This window comes from Hibiscus syriacus, unplaced genomic scaffold, assembly GCF_006381635.1.
Source record: "Hibiscus syriacus cultivar Baekdansim isolate YM2019G1 unplaced genomic scaffold, ASM638163v2 tig00111100_pilon, whole genome shotgun sequence".
Lineage (NCBI taxonomy): Eukaryota > Viridiplantae > Streptophyta > Magnoliopsida > Malvales > Malvaceae > Hibiscus > Hibiscus syriacus.
Window position 1 is genome coordinate 61,980 of NW_024062985.1, and position 21,710 is coordinate 83,689.

Genomic DNA, 21,710 nt, shown 5'->3' on the forward strand with positions numbered 1-21,710 from the left:
AAAAGGCAATTTTGCTGGCAGAGTTTTGATTGGGGACATTTGGATGCCCCAGGACTATAATATATAGCCAAAACTTTATCTATCATTTCCATTTTGCCATTGTTTTCCTCCTGAAACATTTAGATGGTTTAATTCAACTCACCAATTATTCGCAGGCATCAGCCACGCCTTAAATTAGCTTTAATGCGTGGATGCTTTATAGGTTCGTATATGATTTCATTTATTCATAAAATTATTGTAAAAAATATTTTATTATTTATATTTCTTTTTAAAGGACTTTTTTTTACACAAAAAGTTTAGGACATAGGTGGCTCCTCCAATACAAGGTTAGGGCATACCTAAGATTCAATTGAGATTTACATAGGAATTTACAGATTAATCACCAAGAGCAATAGTTAATAGGATTTAAAATTAGCTCAAATTATTGAATTCTAATCACTCGTGTCAACTCTTATTGACATTTTTTAAAGGATTTTTAATGTAATGTTAGTGTTTTTTTTAATATAAAGGTCTATACACTGACTGATCTTTTATTGAAACAAATTGATTAAAATTATAAATTTATTTTTTCCTATTTTACTTCGTTTTAATTATTTTTGAAGTTTTGCATTAAAAAATAGTTTTTCTCAAAAAGAAATTCAGTTGTGCACAGTGCACGACACGTGTACATAGATATCGATATTTCCACGCGGAGAAAGGGTAGAATAAAGTTGAAATCTCAACTCCGACACTTCCACTTCGCCTCAAAGCTTCTTCGTCCATCTGTAATTGCTATCTCTGGTATCGAAAAGAAAAGAAGGAAAATTGCTGTTATTTCTTCCCTCGCTAGTCGCTAATGGAACCTGTTGTTGTGGTTGCGGTTCTTTCGGTTGTTCTTGGAGCTCTGATCGCTTTCATTTTCTTTAGAAATTATCTTCTCAAACAAAGATCCGAAGTCCAAACCATTGCAAAACCGGAGCTTCATTCAGAGCCCAAAAAGCAATCAAAGCCGCCTCAATCTATCTCTAAAAAGTCTCACCCTAAATCTCATTCTCACGCCTCTGACAAGGTAATAATTTTTCACTTCTGTTGATTGTTGATGAAATTATAAAGTGATTAAAAACACAATTTGAAGTTTCATTTCTTAATTTTACTTCCTTAATTTTTATGCAAATGTAAACGAAAAAGTAAACAAAAAGAATTACTTACCCAAGCCATTTGACTTTTTCTTTGCTTTGTCCAGAATATGGGAATTTTTTGTGTGTGTGATAATCTGATATTGCTAGGGTTTATTCTATATACATACGATAGGAAGTGACTCTAAAATACTTATGTTCTTATTACGCTATTTAGGATTCAAACAAGCGTCATCATCCATTGGATTTGAATACTCTTAAAGGTCATGCGGATTCGGTCGCAGGGTTATGCTTCTCCCCTGATGGTCATAATTTGGCAACAGGTAACTAAGAACTATAGGTGTTTTCTTTTAAAAAAATACTTGTATATTCATATTCATGAATGTTGCATTCTTAATTCTGCTTCCGTGTTTCTGCAAAGCTTGTGCTGATGGAGTGGTCAGGGTATATAAGCTGGAGGATGCTTCAAGTAAAAGTTTCAAGTACGAACATGAAGTCTTTTTTCTAATAGTTATGACCTTGGGAGGATTGACTTTTAATCTCATCTTGTGCTACTGTTGTGCAGGTTTTTAAGAATTAATCTGCCTGCTGGAGGTCATCCGCTAGCTGTTGCCTTTTCTGACGATGCATATTCTATAGTTGTTGCTTCTCAGGCTATGAGTGGTTGTTCCTTGTATATGTATCAAGAAGAAAGACCGAAAACAACTAATGATCCCAAGCAGCAGACAAAACTTCCTCTTCCACAAATTAAGTGGGAACACCACAAAATCCATGACAAACAGGAAATCCTGACCTTAACTGGTGCTACTGCAAGTTATGGAACTGGAGATGGGAGTACCATTATCGCCTCTTGTGCAGAAGGTTGGACATTATCCAGATCACACAATATACATTTATATTTTACCAAAACAGTACAATATCTAATTCAGATCTAATATAATAACTCTTTGTTGCTTCTCAGGTACTGATATCATACTTTGGCATGGAAGAACCGGGAAAGTTTTAGGGCATGTCGACACTAATCAATTAAAAAATAACATGGCTACTATATCACCAAATGGCCGTTTTCTTGCTGCTGCAGCCTTTACAGCAGATGTGAAGGTAGAGATCTCTGAATTCCCTAGTATGCGTACCAAAGTATCAATACTATGATCAACATGTGTAAATTCTGAAGTTACATCTTAATATTTTAAGTTACTTATCACCAATATTTTGCTGAAAGTTTGAATTATGAATTTTTGATTGTCCATGGTCGACATGATAAGATTAACAAATCACAGAATGCATTACAGAATCCAATTGCACATTTATTTATTGGAATGTATTGGATATTGAGCCCTATTTTGTTTAAATGACCATTCCATTTTCTTTGAATTCACACTATTTAGAAGCCAGGGCATGGATGTGCCTGCATTATAGAACTGAAGTGAGGCTTCCCCTTCTATAATTTTTATGAATATTTTGGTTCATATTTGACATTTATGTTGAAGATGCAATGTATCATGTTACATGGTGCAGTAAAGCAATGATAGTTCTGCATTTTGTCTTTCAGTTTTATTAGTGTGCTACTGCTAAGTATTAGTATTTGCTTTACCAGGTGTGGGAGATTGTGTATTCGAAGGATGGTGCAGTCAAGGAGGTTGTAAAAGCTATGCAGCTTAAAGGACACAAGGTATGTGATTTCTCTCAATAGTGCTTTCATTTGGTTCAATTACATATTTTCCATCATGCCACAAATTGCATTTTCTCTGTTATAGAGGTTTTCGGAAATTTTATGATAATTTATATAGGAGAACACTGGCCAGAGGATTCACTTTACGATTTACAAAGTCTTTTCACTTCTGTTTATGGTACTTAATACTGATGGAAATTGTTGCTCTTGATTTAAATTATTTTGATCCAAATAGGAGAATGATTTTTAATTCGTTTGGACTTCTGTTGGCTAACCGCTAATGCATCTAGTATGTTCTTTTGCATGGCATATCAGAAATAAAGAAACAGGCTAATAGCTCTATGATTTGCATTGAAATTTTCTTGTTTGTTCCTAAACTTTCCAATTTTTGTGTTTCTTTTTCCTATATATTTCCAGAGTGCGGTAACTTGGTTATGCTTTTCTCCAAACTCGGAGCAAATTATCACGGCATCCAAGGATGGTTCGATAAGAATTTGGAACATCAATGGTCTGTCTGCACCCCTTAGTCTTTCTCCCTCTTTTATTTACATACCATTTTCCATTCTTGATGAAGAAAAAAATCAACTTTATGATGGTTTCTTTTCCACCTTCAAAAGAAATGGGGACGGGGTTGGAGGTGGAATAAATCATCTTCATACATTTGAAAGACATGACTAATATAAAAACCCTAAATGGTGTGCTAATTTACATTTTTTTGTGCCAAAGCTTACCCGGTTTGGTAGCTATTTCAGTTTCTTGTATTAATAGTTACTATTTTGTGCCTGCTGACTGTTCTAATTGATTTGTGAAGTTCGATACCATCTTGATGAGGATCCGAAAACTTTGAAGGTGTTTCAAATACCACTTCATGATTCAAGTGGTTCTGCTTTGCACTATGACCGTCTCAGCTTATCTCCTGATGGCAAGATACTGGCAACAACTCATGGTTCAACATTACAGTGGCTGTGCATCGAAACAGGAAAGGTCTTGGATACAGCTGAAAAAGGCCCATGATGGTACATTCCAAGCACCAAAACATTTATTTTGTTGTATCCATACCATATCCTCACATATGAATCTATAGAAGGATGTCATACCTAACTTTAGTGCTAATGTTTTTCTTAGTCCTGATGCTCTATAATGACCATCACCCGAGTCGGGGCACTTCTTTCTTGTATGGTCGATTGACATTAGTTACAGGATACTATTTGTGATTCGGGCATTAAGCTTCATTTTATGCTGCAGGTGATATTACATGGATTACGTGGTCACCTAAGCCTATACCGCTAGGTAACTAGAATTTTCCGTTTGTGTGAGTTTATGTGATATCTATCTCCAGCTGCTTTTCTTACAATGAACATTGTTTACATAGGAAATGAACGAGTGGTGGTTCTGGCTACAGCAAGTGTTGACAAGAAAGTGAAATTGTGGTTAGCACCACCCGTAAATTCTTCATGAGCAACTCATTTTGCGTAGAATTTCGCGGAGAGTCCGGGCATAGTTGTGGATGCAGTTTTAATCTGCTCAAACAATCTTTAACATCAATAGAGAATTCATACTTAGCTCTTATGGAGTGGTCGAGTTGTTTGGAGCCAGATACGGAGGAATCTTTTCATGTGTGGTTGAATAGGGTTTTCATATTACTGTAATTTTGCTTACTTGAAAGTTTTAAAAGAGATGTGGTGGCTATGTAGCTCTTTTAACTTTTTCCTGAATGGTATTGGCCTTTTCTTCACAACTCACACGACTGGCAATTCTCCTGTGTTTATGAGTTATTTGACCTCACTTTTTTTTTTTCAAGGTGAAGATGTACGTATACATGATGACTTATTAACTATATAAAAAAAGCATTTAGGTATATGTATCTCATCACCATATAATTTAAAAATATTTAATGAAATTAACTAAATAAATTAATCTCAAAACCAAAAATACGCATCTTAAAAAAATTATATAAAACATTAAACCTAAAAATTTCGACAAATTTTATTTGGAGAACATGAAATTACTTAAATTACTAAAAAAATACAATAATTTGTTTATAATTGAATATCTTTTATATATATACAGTTAAAATTATAGTTAATATAAGAGTGTAGTTCTAACAGAATTGGTGCCACAATCCCGTAAAATCGATCCTTTATGCTTAAGGTCTTGAGGTTTAAGTCTGACTAATAATGAAAAAACAATTTAAATCAGTAGGCTCTTCAAATAATCTTACTGAAGCATATTAAACAAAGTTTCAGGGTTGAAATCGAATATATATGTCCCAGGAATATAATGCCAAACATTTTAAAATTGTTGAAAAATAATTGAAAAAAATAAGTTAAATGTGACATTTCAACAACAATCCATTGTCGTCCAGTGGTTAGGATATCTGGCTTTCACCCAGGAGACCCGGGTTCAATTCCCGGCAATGGAATGTTTCTTTTAAACATTAGAACAGAAAAGATGGGGTTCCGCAGAAACGTTTTAGAGTACTTGCTTTGCTCATTCAGCATTTACAACTCTCTTTTTCTTCTCCTTTTTTAAATTGGAAAGCAGTTGAGAAATGGCAGGGCAGCTCAGTTGCTTGTAGTGTCGATGCCTGGTTAATCTGTGTTTTTAGTTGAGCCAACATTCTTGTTGCAAAACAAATTTCCATCATCTTTTGAAAGTTGAAATCGAAACAAGTTCCTAGCTATCTTCCTGTTGCTTTTGTAAAGCCTTCACATCAGCTTGAAATCCCCAGGCCAGGATGGCATAACACATTAAAATTATACTTTGGCCATTCAAAAATTTATAATTTAACTTTGAGCCCTAAAATAGTTTCTGTCTTCACCCCTAAACATACGATGATAGCTTGGATCAAAACTTGTACCCTTATCTAAAATGGAAGTTGAAACAAGTATCGGATCCTTCCCATTTTAGTGGAACCAGAACTATTATTCTGCAAATCATTTACCACCAGAATGTCCTCATCACATAGGTTGTTGATACTGGAGGGCCTTTGTTCTTGGTGTAGTACCAGCATTCTATTTGACGAGTTGTAGCTGAGTCATGAGCCACCATCACTTAATCTTTCTATGCCAGGGACATGATTATATTAACACCCCTACTCAACCTGGATGAACAACTTCTCATAAGGCGAGAGACCACCAAGAGCCTCCGTTGGCAGGTGGCAGACTGTTGATGAGTGTACTTCACTTATAACAGCATAGGAACGTAAGGGCAAGGAAGCCTTAAACTAAAAGGGATAGAGCTAGCTCAATTACATATCGATTATTCCATTTAACAACCCCGTTTTGCTCTGAGGTATGCAGATAAGAGAGTCGATCACCAAGGATTGTTGATAAAGTACGATATTTTTATTCCCAATCGCTCTATACTTTTGTATTAAACTGTGTATGAACAACTTATGATTTATCTTTTACCAAATACAACCAGTTGTTTCGAGTAAAAGCATCACATAATATAAGAATTATTCGATGACACATCGCAGGACCCCATGAATTTGAAAACAAGGACGAGTGACAAATCGTGTAAAACCTATTTTTCCACATAACTGATATTATAACAGACTACGACCATGACCTCTATGGACCCAAGGGAGGCGGGTGGGGATAGTCACCCCTGTATTTTAGATATTTTTTTGGTATTTTTCATTGATAATTTGTTTTCGCCCTCCAAAACTGTTATAAGTTCATCTCTACTAAAATTTTATAGGTTCACCCCTGAGGAAAACCGTGTATCCGCCCTGCCTCTAACTCCCTGATGCAATTGATTTACGATAAGATTATTGAGTGGAATATCAAAAGTTGATTGTTAGGCATTTGCATCAATTAGAACTGCTACAACACCAGCAACCATGAAAGGTTTACGACTTGCTGTGATAACGTATGCCTCATAATCCCAATCCCCAAAATTAATTATAGTAAAAGTTAGAACACTAAAAAAAATAAAACCAATAATAGACCTTTATATTTTTAGGATACTCAAAATAATTTTAGAACAAAAAATTTGTTTCAATTTTCGATTTATTAATATCAATTAAATCCTTTTAAAGATTTATTTGTTAGCTTGAAAAGGTATTTAAGTGTAATAAAACTATAAAAAAAATATTGTTTTTGTATTATATTTTAATAAATTTTAAGCGAAGGAAAAGAAGCAGTTAAAAACTTGCTCCAACGTTCTCAATCCCTCCTATGGCATTGACACCACCAACAGCCCCGTTTGGCGGTAATGAAGTTGCCGTTTGTTTTAACTAATAAAATTATATATCTTTCTTTTTAAATTTTTTTTAAGGAAAAAAATAGGCAACAGAGGTTGAGATTTACGAGCGAGAGAAGAAGAAGGAAGAAGGCGATGGCGAATTTGGTCGTAGGTCTCACCACCTTCTTCGTCCTCATAGCTCTTCTTGCTATTATAGGTTATCAGGTCAGATTCTTTTTTTGTATCCAATGTAGATCGTATGTTTTTAAACCAAAATTGCAATTATTTTAAAATTTTTGTTGCAGTTGATGTGTTTGGCGGATTTGGAATTCGATTACACTGATCCATATTATGATTCGGCGTCACGGATAAACAAGGCTGCCGTGCCGGAATTTGTAGTGCAAGCCGTCTTCTGTGTCGTCTGCTTATGGACGGGACAAGTTTTTTTGTGCTTCATGTCTCTCCCATATTTACGCTATAATATCAAATTGTAAGTTCATATATATATATATAGTCACTAATCCTTTCAAATTATCCTGTTCGCGTGTTTGTATAATCTGATATGAATTTGAAAATGAACGAACAGGTATAGAACGAAAAAGCATTTGGTTGATGTCAACGACTTGTTAAATTTAATTATCTTAAATTCATTTTTGTCGTTTCATCGACACTTTATATTTATTTAATTATTTATGCATAAATTGTATTTTGGGCCATTGTCAATCGATTCCCTCTCACATCTGATTCAGGTTGCTTCGTACGGTTGGAATTGATGATTGTTAAAGAGAGTTTGGTGAATATTCCACCTTGTTTTCAGGTACGATCTATAAGATTTTTATTTACATATAAATTAGATAAATTACATATTTAGTATATATATTATTAATTTTATTTCATTTTTATTCCTAAATTTAGGTTTTTAAAATCATACCTAACGTTTAGTTTAGGTTTCAATTTGGCATATTGTCATTAAAAACTTAACGGTGACGTCGACGTGTCACCATAAGATAATGTTATATAATCATTGAAAATAAAAATAAATAATAAATCATGTCAATAGTTCTATTAATTTTTTAACAACAAATACCAAGTTAAAACCTAAACTACGTTAGGTATGAATTTGAAAAAAAAATTAGATCAAAATGGAACAAAAATAATAATTTAAATACTAAACATGTAGTTTGTCCTATAAATTAATGTTTAAAAACCTGTTTTGAATGGTCAAAGATGATTACAAGGTAATTTTGTTCATAAATTTATTTACCAATTGATAACGCACATGCTTTAAATGTCTACTTGAACTCAGGACCTTTAGAGAGAATAATATTCTCTTTTATCATTAAGATCACTTGATGGTTAAAAACTTGGGCATACAAATTAAAATTTAATGATTTTCAATGTCGAGGATAAATTAAGATTCTTCTGCAAGGAAAAAACCAAAAGATGTCTGCCTGAAACATTAAAACCTAGGCGAATACCAGAAACTTACATTATCCTACAGTAATATTCAAGAACTCAGACTCCTCTCTTTGTCCAAGGGAACATAGGATCGAGATGAATGATTTGCTAAGTTATAAAACTAAATTGCGGGCAAAGATATGTTGATATCAGTTGCTGAATTTCTTGGCTCCTGTATGTTGGCCCAATTTCCTGTTCTGAAACTAGCAGTAGCAAAGTTCTGTTTCGAGGTATTCGAATTTTGTTGCGAATGTTGTACGTCGATGCCATCCTCTTCTTTTTCTGCATTTGATGCAGGTTCGTGGACCTTGTTCGGGTTCAATGCAACAGCATCTGGTACGGACTCGTTTCTCTGCTTCTTGGACTTTTGGTCGTGCTGGTAGCCCGGTAGAAAACTGCCGACGACAACCTGATAATTCGACGAAATATTAGCCAACACGTTCACTACCAAGATGCAGGAAATGTTAGGACGGCCAAAGATCAATTCCGGTGTTATTGCTAGGACTATTGGCTCTACGTTAGAGTAGTGGGCTTACCTGTACAGGACTAGCAGCTACAAGAAGGCCAGCAATACCTCCGCCTACAACACGTCCATCGGGGCTCGCCAATGAGACGCTCATCCCACCAGATCGACTTCTTGTCCCTAGTATTTCCGTAGGCATGAAGGACCCGGACAAGGAGAGTATCTCAAAACGACCCTACAAGAAAATAGGTTAGATAAGTGTTTCTTTTGAGGATAGAATCTTAGTTGTAAGTAGATGAACCGTAGTCGAGCATGATTGGATCCTCTAATGTACCAGATAAGTTAATAAGACTATGGTTTAAAGAATTGTCTCTTCCGAGATCCTATCTTCTACAAGAGTTTGCCATATTTATGAGCATATCATTAACATTCCGTACATAATTTACGTTTAACATATGGCTTCAAACCATATCATGTTCGTGTCCCCGGAATAAAACACAACATCGATACACTACAGTTTTGCAATAATAACAACCTTTGCATTCAGTATTCGATAAATTTTAATCAGAAACTGGACCTATTTTGAAATGTTATGGTAATCTCTAATTTGCCTAACCTCATACGTAACCGTACCACCGGAAGAATCCGGCTGACGAAGTGTAACGTTAGAAATTACTCCGTGAGTGGATAGGATGCAAATGGCTCTTGGTCCTTGTTGAGAAAACGACATCACCTTCATTGTTACATCCTTAAACACCAAAGAAAATCAAGATGATGAAAATAATTTAGATTCATTGATAAGTGAAAAAGAAACCTTCCTTGACAACAATCTCATAGTTCAAGAAGCAAATAACGATGATAGGAATGAATCATAAGATTGTTTGCTTATATAATTAACAAAAACCATCTCTTTCCCGTATAGGAACATACCTCACCGGGATTGACAGTGATGATATGCGGCGTAAAATTTGTTCCGACACGAGTCCCAGCCAAGTCACCTACAAAACAATATATAATCATGGAATTTTGCTGTTAAAAGTACAAAAAATATTTGCGATATACACCAATCATTCCCGGAACCAGCATTGTTCTTCCAAATCCGAACAACGGCATTTTCTATAAAGCCCCACGAAATCACAAATTGAACTTAGTTTGAGGCATACTATGAAGAAACAGAAATCAGAAGCATTAGTAAATCTATAACATGGCAAAACTTGAAACCGAAAACAGCTTACAAAAACCTGAACTAAAAGAAACAAACTTCCTTCGAAAGGGTGACCTTCATTACCTAAGTTCTCCATGTCCATTCCCTTATGATGTTTAATCTGATAACCACTGCCTCGGCCTCTCCCCTGCTTTCCACCACTCGAGAACTCACTCGAAACAGGCAAGACGGAGGACGAAATAGGCATAGGTGACAATGCCCTTGTCATTGTCCCATCCGGTCCATATTTCCTAGGCCTACCTCTTTTCTTCTTCTCTGTACTACCAGTTAATATATAGCTAACTGGCGGAACATTGACAACCGTTATTCCACCAACGATCTGGTCGGCATTTTCAGTCCTTGGTGCCATATGACAAGCTGATGGAGCTTCTGCTCCTATCACTGTAACACCTGAATTTGTTTCCATGCATATATTGCAAACCAAAACTATGCACTATAACTATATCAATACTTGCAGATTCAAGGCCAAACCACCTACAAAACATAAATTCATCAATCAATATATATATATATATATATTTAAAAAAGGGGGAAAATTAAGTCTAAGGCATTTGGGGAGCTAAAAACCTCTAAATACAAAGATCATCTGAAAGAAAAATAAAATAAAGAGCATGCAAAGATACAAGTGAAACTGCTAATACTTAAAGCTCAACTTTTTGTTTAGTTCACAGATCAGTTCCTTAAGCCATATTAAAAAAAAGACTCAATTTTGAAAATATACACCGAAACAAATTACAGACATAATAACCTAAGAAATATTTTCCCTATCTTTTCAAGCATTCAGTTTCATCTCGAAGAAAGAAAAGAAAAGAAAATCATTAAAGCAAGAATTTTCCTTTTCACAAAAAAAAAGTATATTAAGAAAACTTTGAAGTTAACAGATGTTTACACGTAGAGATCATTAACCTGTAACTTATAAATACAGCCCAGAAAACTCTTCACTGACACCACATTTTTCCTGCACTGAAGCAAAGTACTTTCAAAACCATTTTCTAGCCAACCAAACAGAGAAGAAATGTGAATTTGCTGAGAAACTGTTTTCTGAAATCCTGGTCTGAACAAAGGGGAAAATGTGTGGGGGAGGGGGAAATAGTACAAAATATGAATGAATAAAAAAATTTGTTTTAAATGATTATTAATTAGTAGGTAAAATTGATAACCCACAATAAATAAAATTTTGGTTAATAAGGAATTTCACGTCGGTTCGGTTGGGGGAAATTGAATATGAAAAATTAATTAAAATGGAGTAAAACAGTAATTTGGTCAAAAGATGTGGGAAATAGTTATTTTTATTCAATAAAATATATTATCTTTGTGTTTTAAAGCTGCAAAGTTAGCGTTGAAGGGCCGACCGCTGACCTGCTTTTTGTGTTGTTTTGTCAAATTAAGAATTTCAACATCTCATATTAGATTGTAAATGAGTTGTATATAGTTCTAATATTGTTGAACTTAATTCAAATATTTTTTTAGCTGTACCTTTTTCCCATATATATATATATATATACATATATATACATATATATATATATATATGTATATATGAGATAAGGGGATGTAAGATAGTAGGTTACCTCCAACACCAGGTTGAGAGCAGCTTCCGTAAGAGATCTCCGAATTATGAAATGCCCTCCGTGGAACTCGATCCCACGACCTCAAAATTAAGAACCTCGTGCTCTATCAACTGAGCTGGATGGTCATTTCAAAACTTAATTCAAATATAAATAGTTTAAATTTGAGTTTAATTTGATACAAAAACTCATAAATTTAAAATTATTAAATTTGATTTTAATTTAAAATTAGAAAATGAAGTTCGACTCAAAAGGTTGTGAGCTTAAAATTTTTAAGTTTGACTCAATCAAAAATTAAAGCTCAACTCGAGCTCAAAAAATCTTGAACTCAAAAATTTCTCAGACTTAATTCGATTGAAGTTCACTCAAGTTTTGTTCAAACATATATTGTCATAAAAATATATATAAATGTTATTATTATTAATAATCTAATTTACAAAAATAAAAATATAATATATTTTAAAATTATTTACGAGTTTTTTTGAATCGAATATTAAGTAATTAGCTTCAGCTTATTAAGAACTAAAATCAATTATTTAATTTAAAATTTTATCGAACTTTAATATAATCAAATTCTAATAGTTCGTGATATATCTTGTTTAGACTCAGATTAAGCTCTTGTCTTCTTGTCTTATTCACTCACGGCTGTCACTTTTTGTCCGGTCCAGAAATTTAAAATACAACAAACCGGACCGGTCTATGATCATGAAATACTATACAATAAACCGGAGCTTCTTTCTGATTGGTTGGCGTTTTTCTGAGTTCGTCACTTGTGGGTGATATGAGTTTATGTGACGGTAGAATATGATTGGATACTCTGACACGAGACCGTCTGTTAGTGTCAGATGTGCAATTATGTGATTGGGTGTGATTTTAAGCAGTGTGAAGATCTTTCATGCGCGACATGGTCAAATAAAATCCTGACCACGTTGTCATTAGCGCACATGCATGTGTTTTGATAAACTAAAATATATATATATTTATATATATATATAAATTAGTACAAATTTTAAAAGTATTAAATTTGTATGTTATATGTTTAATTAAAAATATATATTTATATATATTCATTAATTGTTGAAATAGTTAAAGATATTCATATTATCACACATTTTGTACGTGTTTAAATTCTAACATTTATTTCTAAAATATAATATTTAAAGTATATATCCTATATTTATGTTTTCAATATGTTTTTAGTCACAAATATTTAAAATATTTATTTTTATCTAAATATTTAAAATATTGTTATTAAAATAAATATTTAAAAATAAATATTTAAAGCATATCATACTTTTTATTTAAATATATAAACACCTATTTAAATATTTTTATCAAAACAAATATATAAAATATATTATTTATTTATTTAAAATATCTAATCATATATAAATATAATATAAATAATATATTTTTTAATTATCTTTGATCAAATTAAAGTATTTAAATTTGAACATGATCTAACATGAAATCTAGATATATAAATTTTTTTGGACTTTATTTTTATCTTGTCGAATTAAAATTAGTTGTGTATGTAACTTTTTTTTTGGACTTCCTATATATTTATATATATTTTGTTGACCTCCCGGTTTTAAGGTTTTGACTTGATTAATCTGGATCGACCCTCGTCGCACACCTGACTTTGGTGGGTGAGTCTCCCAATAGAATTTTTCTGCATATACAAGAACTCGAACTCAAGATCTTATTTATGTGATATCAAATTGTTTACCAGTTGAATCAACATATGTTGGTATCTAATTTATTTGTGTAATATAATTAGAATTTTCAATGTTACATCAAACACACTTAGTCTAATCATTTATATTGCATTTAAATAATTTAATACATCATATTACTTTTATTTAAAACATGACATTTATTTTATATAACTTTGAAATAATATTTATATTGTGATCAAAATTCACCCTCGTGAAGATGGACAATAATAGTTTAGAAAAGGTGTCCTCAACTATTCTCAGACCAGTGTCGCAAAATTTTAGATTTGGTCCGAGCACTCAATGTCTCTACCAAGAAAATGATGGTCTTCAAGAGTAATGAAACGACAAATGAAATAAATATGATTTGCGCATCTCCATCAACCTTTGTTTATTAACCAAGTGTGCATCAAATTCAACAATCAGTTGAATGGATTTGACAAAGTAAATAGATGGAGATTCTTAGTTACAATTCACAATCACATAAAAATTAGTTCCATATACAAAAGTCAATCATATCAGGGCCGGTTTTGGATCTATGCGGGCTGCCCAACCGCACAGGGCCCAATATTTATAAGGCCTCCAAAAAAAATTAAGTCAAGGCCTACATTAAATAATATTTGACAAATTATAAAAAGTAAAACCTAGATATTTGAGTATTTGCCTCCTCTCCTCTGTAGAAACAGAAACACACTGCAAAGTAAAAAAATACAAAAATCTATGCGCTCTCCTCCTCTCCTCCTCTCCTCTGCAACTATTTTCCAAGGTTAGTAAATGCTTTTATTATTATTTTATTTTGTCAAGATTATTAGTGTTTTATTTTTAGTTTATTAATAAAAATATAAAATAATTAATTATTTATGTATATGTGATGTTTCAGATTTCAGTGTTTGCCTCTCCCCTCATCTCCTCTGCGATTGCACTTTTATCTTTTTCAAGGTTAGTAAATATTTTTTATTATTACTTAATTTCTTTAAGATTATTAGTTTTTAATTTTAGTTTATTAATAAAAATATAAAATAATTAATTATTTATGTATGTGTGATGTTTCAAGATTATTAGTGTTTGATTATGCTCACTTTTCTGTAGCTTTATTTTTTATATTTTAAATTATTTTAGGTGTTATTTATGATTTTTAATTCTATATATAATATTAGACTAATAGTTAACTAATAGTAGTGTAAAAGCCATATTTAATTAGTTAAACTCTATCAAACAAACTATAATGATTCATAATTTTATTATAAATCAAACAAAATAGTAATAGTAAAGTATTTGAGTTACACACATATCTTATGTTTGAAGTTTCTAATTGTATTTGTATTGGCTATTTATTGAACATGTTCAGAGATTATGCCTCCTAGGTTAAGAAAAAATGAATCAGGACATGAAAAACGTCAAAAGAGAAAAAGACTCGAAGAACTCATTAAGTCTCAGAGTGGAGCTCTAAATAAGTTTAATCAAAGAGAACCACAAGTTTTTTCTCGAGATCAAAATGTTGTTAATGATCATGTTAATGATGTTGATGTACATGGCGAAGATGTTGATGATGCTAATAATGCTAATGTCGATGATGGTGATATTGATGGTGAAGGTGCGGATGATGTTAATAATGACCATGTTGATGTTAATCATGTTGATATATTTGATCCGAGACGTTGGGATGATCTTAGTTCTGACATGATTAAGGTTCTAGTATCAGAGGGTCCTAAAAGAGATATGTCATTTGAGAAGGGTCCTAAAGATAAATTTTCAAGATGATTTTATGCCGCTTTATATACTAGAATCCTCCCAAACAATGAGAAGGTGGATAGAGAATGGCTAGTATATTCCAAAGAGCTTGACAGAGTTTTTTGTTTCTGTTGTAAAATATTTAGGAAAGGGCTTGCAAAAGGTCAGTTAGCTAATGACGGTTTTGCAGATTGGCAACATCTTAGCACCAGACTTAAAGAGCATGAAGTTGGCCTAGAACATGTCACAAACATGGCTACTTGGCTTGATATGCGTCAGAGAATAAAAAAGAATGAAACAATTGACAAAGTGGCACAATAACAATTTGAAAAAGAGGGAGATCATTGGAAGAAAGTTCTTCAGAGAATTATTTCAATTGTAAAGTTCCTTGCTAAACATAATTTAGCTTTCCGTGGATCGAACGAGAAGTTGTATCAAAAGAGCAACGGGAACTTTTTGGGTTTAATTGAAATGTTGGAAGAGTTTGACCCAGTTATTAAAGAGCACGTGAGACGTATCACAAGTGATAACATCCATGTTCACTATCTCGGTCATACAATCCAAAATGAGTTAATAACTTTACTTGCACATGCAATCAAATCAGATATCATAAAAAAAGTTAAGCAAGCAAAGTATTACTCAGTGATACTTGATTGTACCCCAGATTCCAGTCATCAGGAACAAATGACTTTGATATTGAGGTATGTAAATTTCTCATCCACAAGTGTCAGTGTTGAGGAATATTTTTTAGGATTTTTAAATGTTAATGATACCACTGGTCAGGGACTTTTTGATACAACACAAGATGAATTGAAGTCACTTGGTCTTGATATTGATGATATGTGTGGTCAAGGCTATGACAATAGATCAAATATGAAAGGTAAACATCAGGGAGTACAAAAGAAATTTCTAAATATAAATCCTAGAGCATTTTATACTTCTTGTGGTTGTCATAGTCTTAATCTAGCATTATGTGACATGGCTAATACTTGTGGAAAAGCTAGAGATTTTTTTGGAGTAATACAGTGCATATACACCATATTTTCCAATTCTTCTAAAAGGTGGCAAATTTTGAAGGATAATGTTCAAGGACTGACACTTAAGTCATTGTTAACCACACGCTGGGAAAGTCGTGTTGATAGTGTCAAAGCTATTAGATTTCAGATCGTGGAAGTAAGAGAAGCTTTACTTCAAGTTGCAGAGAACGATAATGATTCCAAAATAAAAAGTGAAGCTAAATCTTTAGCAACAAATAAGCTTGGCGATTTTGAGTTTTTAGTTTCGATTGTTATTTGGTTCGATATATTATACACCGTAAATTTAGTGAGCAAAATCTTACAATCCAAAGATATGCTTATTGATGTTGCTATTAAAGAAGTGAAAGGTTTGATCTTATTCTTTGAGGAGTTTAGAAACACGGAGTTCTCGAAAGCTGTCGATATTGCTAAGCAAATTGCAACTGAAATGGATGTTGATCCTGTCTTCCCTCAAAGACGTGTAATTCGTAGGAAAAGACAATTTGACGAGAGTTCAATTAATCAAGATGCTTCTTTTTCTGCAGAGGAGTCATTTAAAGTCAACTACTTTTTGTATATTGTTGATCAGGCAATTGCTTCTCTTACAACAAGGTTTGAACAATACAAAGAGTACGAGAAAAATTTTGGTTTCTTGTTCTCTTGTGACAAGTTGAAGTTCTTTGATGACAACCACCTTAAGTCATGCTGTAGTCATCTTGAAGATGCACTCAAGAAAAACGGACGATCAGATATTGATGCAAATGAACTCTATGTGGAGCTAAGATTACTTAACAATTTCTTGCCAGCTGAAAATATGAGACCTGCTGATGTTTTAAAATTTATGAAAAAGGTCGATTGTTTTCCTAATGCACTAATTGCATTTAGAGTACTATTGACTATTCCAGTAACGGTGGCATCTGCAGAAAGAAGTTTTTCAAAACTGAAGTTATTGAAGTCTTACTTGCGGTCCACAATGTCACAAGAGAGACTTAATGGATTGGCATTGATAGCTATTGAAAACGATCTATTGGAGAGTCTTGATTATAAAGAGCTAGTCAATAACTTTGCTTCCAAAAATGCTAGGAGAACGAATTTATTTAGAGAATAACTTACTTTGTATTTCACTTTATTATATGAAGATATTTTTTACCACTATTTAACGTTTCTTATAGTTATAATAAATTTTGAAATATTAGTGAACTTCTTTACATATCTAATATTTTAGTTTTAAAAGGCCTATTTTAAAGTTATGGCATAGGGCCACCAAAATTTACAAGACGGTCCTGAATCATATAAAAGTTGGCAAGTAATAAGCCGATAAGGTAAGACTTGGAATTCATTACTACTTGACGCAAGTCAGAGAGATTTTTATTTGGATTTTGGAGCTTTAAAATGGAAGAAACCATCAAATTCTAAAATATAATTTGTTAATATAAAGTTAAAAAATAACATAAATTAATTGTAACTAAAAATTTTATTTTGAGCATAAATTTTTTAATTTGGACAATGAAATATTTTTCCATCGCAACCGAAAATGTTACTTTTTTTTAGGATTTTTAATTGTAAACTTTAAACCATATAATATAATTTTTTGTTGCAACAAAAAATATTACAAATTCGTATATATATATATATATATATATATATATATATATATATATATATATATATGAAAAATATTTATAGTTGTAATTTATTTTTCATGCATTCACGATAATAGTGACAAGTAATATTAATCAAGGATATATCAGTGTAAAATATATATGCATGAGAATAATAATACGCAGATGTGCATATTTGTGAGAAAATGTGACAAAATATGATGATGATGTGTTAACGATGATTTCTATAAAAATATGAAGAGTTTAATCAACTGTGTAATACCGATTCACATCCTTCACCTAAGAATCAAAGAGTATAATTGATTGGCTTCAATTCTAATTAATTAAACAAGATATATTGATGTAAGGCTAACCAGACTTCTTTAATAATGGAGAAGTTGGCAACTAACTCATGCATCATATGATAATGAATAGATATTATTATTATAACTATAGATTATATACTTGAATATCAATCAATGATGCAAACCATATAATGAATGAATGCACATGTTATGATAATTCAGGTATAGTCTAATCTGCAAATGTATGCTTATAATAATATATAGTGCATAAATAAATAAATATAAGATAAAGTATAGAATAACTCCCTTAGAACCAGATTTGAATAACCTCCATGGTGTGATCAAATCATGGAGAAAATTGGAGCTAGACAGGATCACATCATATATATATTTGAATGAAAATGAAGATTACATGTGAGAACTGTGTTTAGCTTGCAACAAAATTCCTTGCATGCCATGTTATTTGCCGGTTTATTCATTTCTCGATGTGTGAAAGAGAATCTCAGACGCCTTCTATCAACAAAATTCTAAATATGAGATAACATCAGTGAAGGTGATTTGCACTTTTTAGGGAAATTAAAGTTTTTATATTTAACGAACAGCAAGTCAATAATGAAGAATATGATGTTACATATTAATGATAAATTGGTTCTATGGTGTAGTGGTTAGCATTTTGGACTTTGCAACCAACAACATGGGTTCGACTCCGGGTAGGACCTAAAACATGGTGTTAATATAATAAATAGTTTTCGAATTCATTCAGCTTGGGCATTTAACCACATGGTCATAAGGTTCATTTGGTTTTCCTTTTAATATTTCAAAAAAATTCTTGCCAGTTAAAAATTATATTTAATTACTTTTTAAAAAATAATTAATATATTCTTTTATTCCTTTAATCAACTTGCCAATTTTAAAACTAAAAAGGATGCTCTTCGAAAATTATCCAAGTTTACTTTTAAACATTTTTTAAATAATCCAAAATGAAAAGTTTAGGTCAAAGGGTGACTTCCTCGATCAGGGGCATATCTAAGGCCAATTGAGATTTACGAATTTACAAATTGCCCAGTAAAAGTGATAATGGTAGGATTCAAACTTGACCTTACAAGTTCAAATTCTGAAATCTCAACCACTTGTGTCAGCACTCATTGGCTATTGTTAAACAAATTAATACGGAATGGATCAAACATTTTGAAGATCATGTCCTCATGTATGATTTAGCAACAACGACGTTAACTGAACTAAACTTAAATATTATCTATTCATAACATTTATAATAATTATTTCTATATCATTTATTAATGATAATAGTTACAAAGTATTTTTTTTATTAATCTAGGGTTAATCTAGGGTGATTACAAATAGTAATATATGTTCTAAAGACTCTCATCAATTTGACAATTAACACTCAAATATTATGTAGTTGTTGGTGCTCAAATCCGATATTTTTAAGAATACCAACCATCCCTTTAATTATTGAGATCGTTTGGTTTCATGCATAGGGACAAATATTATTAGACTTGACTATAACATTATAAACTAGGGGTGTTCAAAATTCGGTTTTAACCGAATTAACCGACAAACCGAATTAATTCGGTTAATTCGGTCGGCCACCGAATTAGTTCGGTCGGAGAACGGTTAAGGTTTTTTTAGAATTCTATTAACGGTTAATTTAGTTCGAAATCGGTTAATTAACCGAATTAACCTTTAAATATTAAATATAGTATATATAATATATGGGCCCAGCTCAAACTATTTAAAACTCAATTAATAATTTAGAATCCAATAACCTTTAAACCTAAATCAATATTAATTAATTATAAAATCCATATAAATTTTTTACTTGATAATTATATATTATTTAAATTAATTGTAAATTGTTTTTTTGAATTAAAAAATATTCCATTTTTATATAATTTAGAAAAATTTTAAAAATTTATGTTAATTCGAAAATTAACCGAAATTTGTTCGGTTCGGTTAAAGGTTAAAGAAAAAAAATCGGTTAATGGTAATTCGGTTCGATCGACCATCGTTTTAACCGAATGAACACTCCTATTATAAACTATTAAATAACTATAGAGGAATCCATCAAGAGACCTCAGTGGTAAAAGGGAATTTCGATTCCCTAAGAGTTTTGGATTCGAGCTGTGACGTCTACAAGATGTGTGTGCGTTGTCAATAAGTTAGGAAAATTCTGAACAAATATTACCTTGTAATCATCTCAAATTATTGAAAAAATAACTATAGGGTAAAAGTACACAAATAATCACTAAACTATATTGAAATAATTTTTTGGTCCTTGAAACTTTAGAAGTTACAAAATGGTCATTATATTTCTCCCACGATTACAAAATTGTCATTAAGATTTACCAAATTTAAAACTAACCAACACGCACAATAATGTATATATGTGTGTGTGTGTGTGAACAATATTTATAATTTCAATTTCATTTTCATGCATTAAAGAGAGTAGTGACAAGCAGTATTAACCAATGATACATCATTGTAAATTATATGCATGACAATAATAAAAAGCAAATGTGTACATTTGTGGAAAAAAAACGTGACAAAATATGAGAAAGATAAGGATGATTTTCATAAAAATATGAAGAGTTTAATAAATTGTGTAACGTCAATTCAAATCCTTCACCCAAAAATTAAAGAGTGTACGTATGCTTAACTATGCTCCTCAAGCTATTGACACTGCTATTACAGTAATTCAATAAAAATCATAATTTACAGTAATTGGTCACGCACGTTGCATCTATATAATTACATGCTATTACATCCAAATCATAACATCGGATAACTTTTGGAAGGCAACTTAAATCTAACATTAGCCAAGGTGATTTGCACATTCTTAAGGAAATTAAGGTATTTTGTTTAATGAACTTCAAGTTCATAATGAAGTATATGGTGCTACCTATTAGTTACAAATTGATTCTATGGTGTAGTGGTTAGAACTTTGGACTTTGACAGCCTTTGTCTCTCGGTAGGATCTAAAATTATTTTATTACAGAGATTGATTCAAATGGGTTCATTTGAATCCAACAAATTACTTACTTTTTTATTATAGAAATTGATACAAATCGGTTCTTTTACTATAGAATAGACATCAACCATATTTATTTCTTTGTCAATACTTGTTGACATACTTGTTTTATGAATGCATGTAATACGATAGAATTATTTGTATGATATTGAGTAGGTGAGCTCATCGTTTGGAGTGTGTTCTCTTTCGTGGATTTAAGTGAGGATCGAGGAGCACAATCGTCTGTCAGATTTGTAGATGTTATTGATCAAAATATGTCTCGAGCTATTTTAGTGGACATATATATCATAGACCTTACTTGTATTCAGTCGCAATACTATTTTGTTTTAAATTTATTTTGAACATTTGATTTGTACTATTTGGAGATTCATACTTTGTAAACTTAAACTATACTATTTATTTTGGATTAAAGGTTATGTCGTTATGTTTTGTGGGATTTTAAGAAAAATGTTTTAAAGGAAAATGATTAGTCACTTTGTTGATTCCGTATAACACTAGAATTATCCGAATTCAAGAATGATTGAATTAAAGTATTACACTTTAATGACAATGATACTTACTATTAACACTTAATCATTGATGGTTAATAACACATATTAAT

General features: G+C 31.8%; 2 protein-coding genes, 1 non-coding gene and 2 pseudogenes across 3 annotated transcripts; 4 read left to right on the plus strand and 1 right to left on the minus strand.

The window, feature by feature from the left end:
• The first annotated feature begins 835 nt into the window (after positions 1-835).
• LOC120153503 lies at positions 836-4,269 on the plus strand (annotated as a pseudogene).
• An 868-nt stretch (positions 4,270-5,137) lies between these two features.
• TRNAE-UUC lies at positions 5,138-5,209 on the plus strand. Its single transcript has one exon. It is a non-coding gene; the product is annotated as a tRNA-Glu (tRNA).
• A 1,876-nt stretch (positions 5,210-7,085) lies between these two features.
• Positions 7,086-7,808, plus strand: LOC120153519 (protein cornichon homolog 4-like). Its single transcript, XM_039165457.1, has 4 exons — positions 7,086-7,203; positions 7,284-7,468; positions 7,565-7,603; positions 7,796-7,808. The coding sequence occupies exons 1-4, from the start codon at positions 7,132-7,134 to the stop codon at positions 7,806-7,808; spliced, it is 309 nt and encodes a 102-aa protein (XP_039021388.1). The 5' UTR covers positions 7,086-7,131.
• Positions 7,809-8,510: 702 nt separating this feature from the next.
• On the minus strand, positions 8,511-11,189 carry LOC120153504 (AT-hook motif nuclear-localized protein 1-like). Its single transcript, XM_039165442.1, has 6 exons — positions 11,031-11,189; positions 10,188-10,598; positions 9,830-9,897; positions 9,516-9,647; positions 8,973-9,134; positions 8,511-8,845 (listed from the first exon to the last, which is right to left on the minus strand). Exons 2-6 carry the CDS (start codon positions 10,528-10,530, stop codon positions 8,558-8,560), a joined length of 993 nt encoding a protein of 330 aa, XP_039021373.1. The 5' UTR covers positions 10,531-10,598; positions 11,031-11,189; the 3' UTR covers positions 8,511-8,557.
• Positions 11,190-14,127: 2,938 nt separating this feature from the next.
• On the plus strand, positions 14,128-17,262 carry LOC120153520 (annotated as a pseudogene).
• Positions 17,263-21,710: the final 4,448 nt, after the last annotated feature.

Coding starts and splice junctions, on each gene's coding strand:
- LOC120153519 (XM_039165457.1), top strand. CDS start 7,132: ATGGCGAATTTGGTCGTAGGTCTCACCACCTTCTTCGTCCTCATAGCT. Junction 7,204..7,283: donor TTGCTATTATAGGTTATCAG/GTCAGATTCTTT, acceptor TTTTTGTTGCAG/TTGATGTGTTTGGCGGATTT. Junction 7,469..7,564: donor TTACGCTATAATATCAAATT/GTAAGTTCATAT, acceptor ATGAACGAACAG/GTATAGAACGAAAAAGCATT.
- LOC120153504 (XM_039165442.1), bottom strand. CDS start 10,530: ATGGAAACAAATTCAGGTGTTACAGTGATAGGAGCAGAAGCTCCATCA. Junction 9,898..10,187: donor AATGGACATGGAGAACTTAG/GTAATGAAGGTC, acceptor ATTGTTTTGTAG/GTGACTTGGCTGGGACTCGT. Junction 9,648..9,829: donor TCACTGTCAATCCCGGTGAG/GTATGTTCCTAT, acceptor TTGGTGTTTAAG/GATGTAACAATGAAGGTGAT.